The sequence below is a fragment of the Sinocyclocheilus grahami genome, unplaced genomic scaffold (genome assembly GCF_001515645.1).
Source record: "Sinocyclocheilus grahami isolate Dianchi unplaced genomic scaffold, SAMN03320097.WGS_v1.1 scaffold350.1, whole genome shotgun sequence".
NCBI classification, from domain to species: Eukaryota; Metazoa; Chordata; class Actinopteri; order Cypriniformes; family Cyprinidae; genus Sinocyclocheilus; species Sinocyclocheilus grahami.
Genome location: NW_015505529.1, coordinates 99,684 through 112,535, shown reverse-complemented (window position 1 = coordinate 112,535; position 12,852 = coordinate 99,684). Strand labels below are relative to the sequence as shown.

Sequence of the window (12,852 nt, the reverse complement as noted above, 5' to 3'; positions counted from 1 at the left end):
CGTCTGTCACTTCATGTACCCCCAGGGGTACGCGTACCCCAGTTTGAGAACCACTGGTCTAGAGACATGCTTTTTAAAAGTTGAACTTCACTTAATTTAAGCACCACACTTTTGGAATTACATATCATGCGTGAGGTCCTGCGAAAGACACAAGAAGGGGCTGTTCACACAGAATACGTTTATGAATTCCACTGTGCTGCTTTTCAGTTGTTTTCAGTGTAAAAAATGCAATAGATGGGCATGTTTCAACATAGCATTCTAAAAACACAGTGTTTAAGTTAAAATAAACTTTAGACTCTGTGGGGGCGTCATCAGGGGCCATTCACGTAGAATGGGGTTTTGCATTGAAAAACATGCATAGTAATTAGTGAAATGGAAAACAGCAAGATCTTAGTGTTTTTTTTAAGTTGAACTTCTTTTAACTTGAGTGCTGCATTTTTAGAATACAGTGTCTTGCATGAGATGCTGCAAAAGACATGAGATGCAAGCACAACAGTCAAAACGCTTTCTGTGTGAACAGCCCTTTACACTACCTTGGCCCTTGTGTTTTTAAACACAAAAAAACTTTCTGAAAGAATGGTTCTTAGATGGTTTACACTGGAAGCGTCAAAGCAAATGTTTCGATCCATTTGTACTGTTGTATGAAGTAGAACAACCACAAGACGTACTGTATGTCAGAAATAGAACAGGACATCCGTTTATTGTTGTCTTTCATTTTTTTTGTACTGTAAATCATTTTGTTTTAAATTTAAGTGTCTTTGTGCATAAACTGTATGCACCACTTATATATACTACATTATCTACTTTTTATCATAAATATTTTGTCCGTCGCTCCATCCTAAGCCTATTAAAGGGTTAGTTCATCCAAAAATAAAAATTAGGCTGTTTTACTCACCCCCGATGCATCCTAGGTGTATATGACTTTCTTCTTTCAGACGAATCCAGTCGGAGTTATATTAAAAATTGTCTTTGATCTTTCAAGCTCTATCGTTGCACTCAGTGGGTGTTGCAGTGCTTCGGTTCAAAAGACGTGAAATAAAAAGCACCCTTCCATAAAAAAAAGTGTCTCACACGGCTCCGGGGGGTGAACAAAGGCCTCCTGTAGCGAATCGATGCGTTTTTGTAAGAAAAATATCCATATTCAAAACGTAATAATCACTTGAATCTAGCTTGCGCTCACTGTTGTAAACGGAAGCAGTTCCGGGGGAATGACGTATGAGGTCAGCTTTGCTTTTGCGCACTCAGAAGTGACGCACGCGGAGAGATCGAAAAAAAACAACGGTCACTAATTAGAAGTACAAAACGAGGATTTGTAAAGAAGAATGTCGGAGGATTTCGATATAAGCCAAGAGGAGACTTGTTTTCATTTGCTAAAGTAAGGATACTTTGCTTCTTTTGATCCTGTAAACAAACGTTGGTTTTCACGAGACTCACCGGCGCATGCGCAAAGCTGACCTCATACGTCATGTGTACAACTGTGTACAACTGCTGGCGCAAGCTAGATTAAAGGGATTATTACATTTTGAATATGGATATTTTTCTTACAAAAACGCATTGATTCGCTACAGGAGGCCTTTGTTCACCCACTGGAGCCATATGAGACACCTTTTTTTTTATGGAAAGGTGCTTTTTATTTCACGTCTTTTGAACCAAAGCACTGCAACACTCGCTGAGTTCAACAATAGAGCTTGAAAGATCAAAGACAATTTTTATTATAACTCAGAGTCTCCGACTGGATTCGTCTGAAAGAAGAAAGTCATATACACCTAGGATGCATCGGTGGTGAGTAAAAAACAGCCTAATTTTCATTTTCGGGTGAACTAACCCTTTAATATATATTCACATATATGCTGATATGCCTCTCCACAGCTCTGCTGTCATATTGTTTGTTGCTAACTTGTTATATGTAAATGTTGATCCACCTATATCCCATTAAAATGAACTAATCAAAGGAATTGTCCTGGTTAAACAGTCTGATGAGATTATGACTCTGGGCTGTTTTCAGATAAGTGTCACGTGTGGAAGGGTAATTCAGCTGCAGGGCGCAAAGAGTAATATTAATGGGGGTTGTTTCATTTGAACTGCTAAAGTCAGTGACATGATTTAAATTGAACAAGACATAAAAACACACATGCCCTGTGCTGAGAAGTCAGGTGTTTCAGCACTCCCCATTTTTATTGTAAAAAGATGATCTATAATTAGATTTAATTCATACTTTCAAACAGCTGCAAAGATTGCACATAGCTGACTTAGAGCAGCTTATCACAAATGAAATCTCTGGGTCAATAAATCACTATCCCATTATATAGAGAGTGTCTGGGGTAATTTTTCTATATCAGCTATATTCAGAGCTAGGTCATCTAAGGACAAATAAAATGTAATATAAAATGCACATCGCCAGATCCTGGCATGTTGGTCCAGTGTGAAATCCAACGACATCTATGTGAAAGTCATAATTGCAATGTGGCATGGTCTCAGTCGACATGAAATAAAAGTTTATAGTCTTTTCTTCCATATTGCAACATATGTCCGAGTTAAATGTTTTTGAACAAACAAACAAAAAAAAATGTAGGGTGGGACTCGATTTTGTCCACTGGGAATTGACTGGATCATTATTGTTTGTTAATTGCTGAGATCTTAATAAACGCTTATATGTTTAAATTTATTTTATGAGTACACATGAATTATATGCATAAAAAATGATGTGCACTGATAAATCATTTATAATAAAAACTGCATTATTTCATAAATAAGAATACTGAATTTTCACGGTGGCTTCAATTACACCAGTGTGCGAAAAGTAGATTTTTGTGCATGAAATAGCATTCATTTAAAAAGGTTCCTGATATTCATGTTTGTCATTTGTGTTTGCGGCAAAACATTTGCTTTTTTAAATATAAATTCATAAGATGATAAGGAAGATGATAAAGATGTGAGAGCATGTGGGAATGAGAATATAGCCTTATATGCTGGATTTATTGCAGGACTTGGGATTGTACAGGTTGTTTTTCTTTGAGTAAATGACATATTAATAAATATATTTATATAAATAAATATAAACATTAATACAAAATGAGCAAGTACAAAATGACATAGCCAATGTCATGTAAACAAAACAGTACCTTGATATTTAAAGCCTGGACATTGTCTGAAATCCCAGAAAGTTACCCTGCTTTGTGCCTGACAGGCCTCACCTGCCTTGCAGATACAGTACAAAGTGGACATAATGGACATGTTGTACTGGTTGCTTTTGGGTGGCACCCTGACATGCACTGGCTGGACTCTCTGTCTGCTTTAAGACACTCTAACATTTCCCCAGTACCAGTCCTTCAGCTGTTATAACATCATCATTTCTTTAGAAAGAACTTAACGGAGAGTCCAGCAGCTAGGAGCACTAGCATAGTTGCCAGAGCCAGACCGCGGCGCAGCACTAACACACTCAATGGCAGCTGCACCCTCACTGTAGCAACTAGCACTTCATTCTCCTCATTTACTAGCTCATCCATATCTGTGGCATTACTCGCATCACAGCCCTCAATATATCCACCGTCCTCTTGCGCACCTTTCAAGAAAATTACCCTTATTAGCATGCCTCATTAAATAAAATCAGACTTCTTGACTGTCACAACAAACATATTACCATCATCCGCCCCTCTCGTCAGTACACCAGCCCTGATCTGTGCCTGGAAAGTGAAAAGTTCATCAGTAGATCAGTGAAAAGTTTCACTTAAGTGCACTGTAAAAGGTCTAAATCAACTTTTAATGGAAGGAAATCCTATATTCCTCACCTCTTCAGAGGCTTTCTTCCAATTCAGTTTGAAAAGTAGGACAATGAGGAACACTGACTGAAGGAAGACGGAAATTAACAGACCAGTCCACAGACCTTAAGATTAGAGGAATGGATTACATAGAATGCAAGACAGTGAGTGAAACAGAAAAAAAATTACATATTAATAATAAATATCATTATAAAATATATCAAATGCTATTTTTGATGTGTATTTGTATTTTAATTTCAATTAGAAATATTATCAAATATAATGTACTATTATTAGTTGTTTTTCTTTTACATGTAATATTAATTAATTTTATGAAAATTTTATTTCTAATGTATATTTAATATTAATTATAAATATTAAATACATATTATTTTTTATTGTTTATGTGTATTATTTTTATTATATACACACAATTTATTAATATTAAGATAAAAAGAAATTTTGAATTCATTAATTACCTATAAGCATACTAATAATAAAGATACATTGTATTTAACAGTAAAAAAAACTATATTTAACTGATAATGCAATATGTAACTGATAGAAAATATATATTTATTTTCATTTATTACATTATATATATGCCTCACCAAAAATTCCCCATTTCGCAGCAAACATCAGGGATATTCCAATAGGAAAGCCAACAGCATAATATCCAACAAGGTTGCAGACTGCCCCAATCTTCTGCTTGGCCAGACCTTTCACTATACTGCCACTTGCTGCCTGGTTGGTTTGAAGGAAGAAATAATAATTCCTATTTTCTCCCCAGATGACTCTATGCAGTGTAGTTTCAGATGTGTTTGATTGTCAGTATTGTCAGTACTAATGAGGGCTGTGAGTGCTCTAACACAACTCTGCTAATGACTTACCGCAGTGGCGTCAAGAAGATGGAAAGGAGCGAATAAAACCATTACCGTGGCAACCCTCATTGTGATGTCTCTGTGAGAGAAAGGAAAGAAAACATTTGCCCCAATATTAGTCTTGTTTTTCTCAAAATGCTGTTTTCAAAAGTATCAGTTTTACATATTTTATGACTTTGAGGCTTTGAATTTTGTGGCTTTAAATTATTTTATTTCTTTTTCAAAGCAGGTTAATTTCATGTTAATTATAGATGCAAAATATATTGTTATGAATTAAAAAATGTATACTGTAAATGACTAACTTTTTGTTTGTATCTATACTAATGATTTTGAACAACAAAGATTTTGAAATGCCTTAAATACATAAAGTTCATATTTAAAGTACTACATGAGCAAAGTTCATTCTGGAGTTGCCACTTAAGTACTAGTGATATTAGGAGAAACGTACAGCGATAATGATGAAAAATTGTTATGAAGCAAATGTTTTTAACTAAGGAAGAATACTCACTTGTCATTTGTGAAGATATAAGCAATTACATTCCTTGAAGAACCAAAGACAGTTGCCAAAACCACTGCAACAGAGACTGAAAATAAAATACAATAAAATATTTTCCACATTTCCATAAGAATATTAGCATGGTATAAAAATAATTTACAGTACTAGCTAGTGATGTATACAGGCATAAAGTAATGATTTGTGTAAGCGGAATCTAAAATCTTTGTTCTTTCTAAGTATTACCTGCACAAATAATAGAGAGTTTGGCAGAGAGCTTGGCTTGAGCAAGATTTCCTGCTCCCATGGCATTGCCCACCCTCACATTGCCAGCTACACTGAACCCTATAGGGAACTGAACACAAGCCACTGACTTTAAGTGTTCATGCAACCTTGAAATAAAACACTTTCACACTAATAAATATATACCATATATGCGATATTTGCCAGTCCATACACAACTGACTGAGCTCCGAGCTCCACCTCACTTATCAGACCTGCCATAAAAAAAGGGTCAGGAACAGGGTTAATTTTGAGTCAAATCTGAATTAAAAGGGATGCAGAATTGCAATTAAATTTTTAATTTCAAAAAGTAGAAATAAATTAAAATCATACATCAAAAATATGCAAAAAATGCCGCTGCAGTATAAAGTCCATAAATCGATGCTTTTTGGATGTAGGATTTCTAAATGAATAAAAAAACAAATCACTCCAAGTCACTAGAAATTATAGTAAAAATTTAAAAAGCCATTATTCACATGACTTTACATAAAAAAATAACACACATTGTAGCTAACAAGCCTTCATTAGGGTGTCACCCATAATTTCAAGTGCCTTGGGGTGATTCCTTTTTTGATCAATTTAAATCACATTCATACATAAATTTGTTTGCTGTAAGAATAGTTTTAAAAATAAATTTTAAGTTATATCAGTTTTATGTAGTTGCTGTCAAACAATTAATCGCGATTAATCACATCCAAAATAAATGTTTTGTTTACATAATAATGTAATGTGTGTATACTACTGTGTATATTTATTATGTATATATACATGCAAACACATGCATGTATATATTTAAGAAAAATATGATACGTTTATATTTTAAATATATTTATATATAATATAAAATATAAGTATAGGAATATATAAATGTATAAACGTAAATATTTTCAAAATATATATTGTATGTGTGTGTTTTTATATATACATAATCAATATACACAGTACACATACATATATAATGTAAACAAAAACTTTTATTTTGGATGCGATTAATCACGATTAATCGTTTGACAGCACTCATTTTATGTTATCATACACATAAACAGTCATATTATCAGAAACATTTTAAAATACTAATAATCAAAGAAAATACATTTTCATATTTTTTTAAAGACTTATTATTTGCATTTTTGCCTTTTATTACGATAGGACAGATCAGAACTGACAGGAAGTGAACGCCAGTAGCGCAACGGCGCTGTATGTAAAAAATGCAAATAAATACATATTAAAGTCATAATTGCTCAAAATTAATAATGTATTTATGTTTTGCGAGCTAATTAAATAATGTAATTCTTGCTGTCATTCCAGTTCAACATCCTGTGAGTTGTGGTCTATTCAACTCCAATATCAACTGTAATAATACTAAACAAATGACTAGACATATTCTCAAAAAATGTTGTACAACAGTTTGACAAGTGTGCACTCTAACCTGACAGCAGTGCTCCAATCTCATATGTCCACCACTCTGCACACATCATGAGCATACTTGGAATGGCCAGCTGGATGAATGAGTCCCACTCCTGCAAACAGTCCATCGACCAACCTATACATCAATAAAGAAATGCTTTAATGTATCTGTCAACTGGATCAGCTTGCAGTGACTGTTGCATACAAACACATGGAGAGAGGCCATATAATAACAGATTTCTCACCAACTTACCAGGCCAAGTATCCTTATGAAGACCCGTGCATCGGATGTAGATAAACAATATGATCGCCAAACTGTACTGTGAGATTGTATTAGCAGCTGCTGATCCACTGCAGATGAAATACACATGGTTGGCAAGTTCTCTAGTTACTTTCTGTGGCGTAGTTTAACAGCAAATATTATGGAAACTCACGGAACACCCATGTCCAGGACAAAGAGGAAGATATAGTTGATTAAAGCATTTAGAAGATTTGCCACTACTCCGGTAATGACCAGGGGCCAAATAATTCCCTGTAATGAGAGATTTCATTAAGTTTCACATTCATGCTTTCACAGAGCATTACATTTGAATGTCTTTCTCATACCTGATTCTGTAGATATTTTGCTTCAATAATGAACACAAAAGCAGCCTGAGACAAAAAATAACAGTGTTATTTTTCTACACTGAGAGCCCTAAATACTTTAAAAGATGTACCTGGTCATGAAAAATCATATTTTAGTCACAAAATCTATGACGTAACAACCATTAGACCAAAAAGGAGAGCCTTTCTTTTAAGCATTTAGTACATTTGAGATGTGACAAAATAAGAGTGTGTGTAACATTGAAGTGGGGATCACTTTTCTAGATAATGGAAGTACATACCGGAAGACCAGGCAAAAAAATGTTCACATACAGCTGAGATACTCTGAAACAGAATAACAGTTCTGAGGTTATGTTGTAGCCTGTTTCTTCTTTAATAACTAATTCCTGTTGAGCACATGAATATGTTCCATAAAGATATTATTGAAGGATGTTATTGCATGGATTAATTCTTGTTTTATTTCAGGGTCAGTATGTGCCGATCTGCTAATTACAATCTTGAATAGTGCTCACCTGGCAACCTCTGGGCTTTGCCCTACAAGCAGTAATATTGACTCTGTATTGATAAGAAAAGCACAGCATGGCAAACATGCGAGCAGCAGAATTAAAATTGCTTTCTGAGTTATAACACCAACTAGATGTAAGTTACCAGCTCCAAAAGCCTGCAAAAGACAGTGTAGCAATGTAAAAAACTCAAATAAAAAGGTTATATTTGTTTATATGTGAATGAACAGGAAAACTCATTTCTACCTGAGAAATAAGTGTGTCACATGCTGCGGACAAGCCATAACCAATACCAATACCCATAACACTGATGACCTGTAGGTGAAAACACAATGGACTCTCATTAATCGCTTATATTTAAAAATATATATATATATTTAAAATCACTTTACACATATCAGTTAAAGAGGAGATAAATATATAAAACTCACAGCTGTGGCAAGAGACACACCATCAAGCTCTACCTTTCCCAGGTGCCCACAGAACACAGTGCTTACAAAAATAATTAAATAGTCGAAAAGATAGGACAAAAACTATGAGAAGAAACAACAGAGACATGGGTCACATGGGGGACATGGTCGGTGAATAATAAAGGTTTAGCAGCATGCCAAAACGATACTATTACACTGCTTTTGCTGGCTTGAAACAATCATGATGACAATTGGTTTTCAAAGAAAGCTGTTTTCCATTTATTTGCTATTTTGTAATTGGTTGCAGGTAGTAGGAAGGAAGCAGAAATTCTCATACCAGAGAACATACTAGATCAAATAAAATATAAAATAAATAGGGCTGTCAGTTGATTAAATTTTTTTAATCTAATTAATTACATGATGTTTCAATTAATTAATCTAATTAATTGCAAAATAAATTTGACTGTGAAAATACCCACAAACGATTATTTAAAGCTATGTTTGTGTTAAATTAGAAAGTATCAAGTAGACATTACAAATTGTAGCTTTAGAAAGAAATATTTGACTTGATTCAACATAAAATTTATTGGTAACACTTTACTTGAAGGGGTGTGCATAAGACTGACATGACACCTTCATAATCATGACATGACGCATGTCATGAATATGAAGGAGGTTTTATGCATGTTTATGACAACTGTCATTAAGTGTCATTCGCTCAGTTATGTCATTTTTTATGCAAATATGACATTATTTGACCTAACCCTAACCTAACCCTACCCCTACCCCTAACCATAGCCCATAACAAAGACATCTCAAACAATGTCATCTATGCATTAAAAATTACATAACTGAGCGAATGACACTTAATGACAGTTGTCATAAACATGCATAAAAACCCTTCATATTCATGACATGTGTCATGTCATGATTATGAAGGTGTCATGTCAGTCTTATGCACACCCCTTCAAGTAAAGTGTAACCAATTTATTAATTTATTATACATAAACATTGGCTGCAACGGCCTAACATAAACTATGGAACATAAAAGAAGATCATTTGAGAAACATATCAGTAACCTCTATTTTTTGTTCATACAATGAAAGTCACTGGTAAGCAAAACAGCTTTGTTACCAACAGTCTTCAAACCTTCTTTTATGTTCCACAAAAGAAAGGTTTGAAACAACATGAGGCTGAGTAAATGATGACAAAAATTGGGTGAACTATCCCTTTAATGTTTTTATTTTTGTTATTATTATTATTATTTTTTAATGAAGTGATACTCTAAATAACAAACTAAATCTGCCAGCAGGTGGCAGTAAATGTCTTTATGAGTCTTTCATTGATTCATTCAGGAATGAAGTAATCGGCTCTCTTAATGAATGGGCTTTGAATCATTGATTCACTCGATTCGTTCAAAACGCGGATTCATTTAGAAACTAAACACCGCTGTGTTACTCAGAGACGCACACCAGTTCTGCTGTGGCTTTATAGATAATATGTTCTCTGCAAAATTGAGCAAAAACACATAATATTGTGTTTAAAATATAACACAATATTAACTTATTTACTGAACTGTTGTATAAAATCACATTTAAGCTCGCGATAATCAGGACAAAATCAGCTCCTGTGATATTGCTCTTGCTGCTAGTGTGATATCTATATAAATATGAGACAAAACTCATACAGGGGCATTTTTTTGCATCAATATCTTGAATTTTAGGGCATAACTGCATTTATGAAATTGTTGCCCTGCATCATATTTGTCACAGTCAATATGAAATATAAGATGCCGTACAGGTCTGGGGGCGGGGCCAGTGCGCTAACTGCGTTAAAATATTGTAATCGCGTTATTTTTTCATAACTAATTAATTAAGTTAACGCGTTAAACTGACAGCCCTAAAAATTAAATAACGTTTTGACCAGCAGGCGTCACCAGCGTGTGAAACACTGAATAATTTCCAATAAGCATTTGCTTGAACTGCAAAAGTGGAAAGCTTCGTACATCTCAGGAAGTTTCTAATAATCTTGAACATCTTTCTTAGCTGGTTCAGGTGTGTATTAGGGAACTAAACTCTGATTGATGGACTGGACACCTCTGACATAACTAAACAGGGCTCAAGAAGACACACTTCACATTTATGGATGATAAACTGATGTACTGTACAAAATTAAATACTGGTTAAAAATAATAATGCTCTTAGAACAATTCTAACATTGATAAGTTAAGCGATTAAACCATACAGTTAAATGTGATTTAGATTTAAAATAAAACAAACAAACGAGGACGTAGCCTACTGTACTTACCACAGGCAGAGCTAGAGAGCACAAGTTTACAATTTCTCTTGTAAAGTGCACAGGTAAAAAACTAAAACATCTCAAGCACCCTTGACATCTGGATGTGTTTTCTGGTTCGTTCATCCTGACAAATTGTTTGATATATCAGATGTAGAGCTGTATCTGATTCAGAACCTGGAACACGCGCCTTTAGAAAGCTGTTCTTATCTCTGTAGTTCTGAATATAAAGTTCGAAAGTTTACTTTCTTTTGGTGGTCACAATAAATGAGTCACAGTTCAAGTCCAATCCAGCTGACGTCGGGTGGGCGGATCGATCTTGAAATATTAATTATTGTTGATATTGTTGTGTGGCGACAGGCGAGAGGAACGATCCTCACATAGGCTAATAATATCGATACTGTGAGTTTCTTAAACTAGTGGTTTCAGTATTTGTTTATCACCCAGATTGATGCATATCGTAAGGTTTGAAGTGAAAAGTAGAAAAGCAGGTTTGTTTGATAGGAACCACTTCTTCTGCTCATGTCAACACGCGCAGAAATACTGAAACACACAAAGAGCAGTCAGTCACACACCAACAGAAAAGTTAGAGGGAGAACACAAGGGTTTGTGGCAGAGTTCACATCATGTGGGCTACACGTCTCAATGTGCACCCCAGTGTAAATAAATGTATTATTATAATAGCTTGTAATATAAAAGCAAATGTGTCCTTCAGACATTCCTAAGTTTGCCAGGAAAGCGATCAGACTGTTTTGGGACAGTCCTCAAAGCATTTGCTTTCTGTATCTTTCGATATCCAGTAAAGTATTAAATCCCATGAAGTCTTGAACACTATCCTCATAATGGCAAAAATGAAATTTGATATTTCTAATCGGTTGCTATGTTCAGCCAAGCACTGCTTTGACACTACTACTGCTGCTATACAGTTCCTAATGTCGCCAACTGGTGGCGTTATTTGTTCTAAAATTATAAGAGTTTGACTACTTGGATTTTTGTTCCAGTAAAGATCTCACAGTGTTGATTTATGTTCTATATAAGCACATACCTTGACTACATGTAGGTATTGACTACGAAAAGGGATACTGGGCATTTCCACTATTGTTCGGGGAAAAACAGTTTTGATCTTAGCAGTGGATGTTGTCACAATGGAACCTGACATTAAATAGCTTAATATTTAGAGCTTATTATAGTTTTATTACAGTCATTTAAGCTGTAAAACATTTATGAAACAAACAATTAACTAAACAAAGGTAAGGTTTTAGGACAGGGCTAACTACAACATATATATATATATTAGGGCTGTCAGTTTAACGCGTTAACTTAATTAGTTATGAAAAATAACGCGATTAAAATATTTTAACGCTGTAAACGCACTGACCCCGCGCCCAGACATGTACGTCATCTTACAGTCCATACAGACTATTGACAAATGCAGGACAATAACTCCATAAATGCAGTTATGCCCTAAAAATTAAGCCTAAACATTTAAAGGAGTCATATGATGTGATTTCAAGTTTTCCTTTCTCTTTGGAGTGTTACAAGCTCTTGGTGCATAAAGAAGATCTGTATAGTTGCAAAGACTAAAGTCTCAAATCCAAAGAGATATTCTTTATAAAAGTTAGGAGTCAGCCACACCTACCTAAAACGGCTCATTCTAACACGCCCCCACATACCTACGTCACTATCTGGGAAGATTTGCATTACGTCGCCCAAATGTTCACGCAAAGACAGAGGGCGTAACTTTTATTCTCGCTGCCACCATGTCGTGATTCGTTGTGAAAGCGAAACTACTTTGTTTGGTCTTCCAAAAGAGGACGATATCGCTTCATCATGTCTGGAGCTGATCCGTGCTGGTCGCTGAGGAAATACTACAACTTTGCGCTGTGGATCGCCAGATCGGCTTTCACCGTGGACGAAGCGGAGTCCAGCCCGGCATACCCACAATATGGTAAGGGACGTAACATTTCCATCACACGCTTGAGGAATTCGGCCAATCACAACGCACTGGATAGCTGGCCAATCAGAGCACACCTCGCTTTTTTCCAGACCGATGAGCTTTGTAAAAATCGCCGTGTTTCAGAAAGGCGGGCAGAGGAGAAACAATAATGTACAGTATGTGGAAAAGAATGTGTTTTTTAACCTTAAACCGCATAAACACATTTCATTACACCAAATACACAAAATAATGTTCTTTTTAGCAACATCATATGACCCCTTTAA

General features: G+C 35.1%; 1 protein-coding gene across 2 annotated transcripts; it reads right to left on the bottom strand.

Annotated features, from left to right (window-relative positions):
- Positions 1-2,780: 2,780 nt before the first annotated feature.
- Positions 2,781-10,869, bottom strand: LOC107548553 (multidrug and toxin extrusion protein 1-like). Of its 2 annotated transcripts, none has more exons than XM_016229272.1 (17): positions 10,636-10,869; positions 8,359-8,460; positions 8,174-8,242; positions 7,937-8,085; positions 7,706-7,748; positions 7,428-7,472; positions 7,256-7,353; positions 7,075-7,172; positions 6,844-6,957; positions 5,562-5,629; positions 5,379-5,487; positions 5,148-5,223; positions 4,649-4,718; positions 4,370-4,502; positions 3,789-3,883; positions 3,641-3,683; positions 2,781-3,562 (listed from the first exon to the last, which is right to left on the bottom strand). In XM_016229272.1, the coding sequence occupies exons 1-17, from the start codon at positions 10,756-10,758 to the stop codon at positions 3,348-3,350; spliced, it is 1,650 nt and encodes a 549-aa protein (XP_016084758.1). In that variant the 5' UTR covers positions 10,759-10,869; the 3' UTR covers positions 2,781-3,347. The 2 variants fall into 2 exon arrangements, with proteins under 2 accessions (XP_016084758.1, XP_016084759.1); XM_016229273.1 differs by having other exon boundaries at positions 10,645-10,869.
- Positions 10,870-12,852: the final 1,983 nt, after the last annotated feature.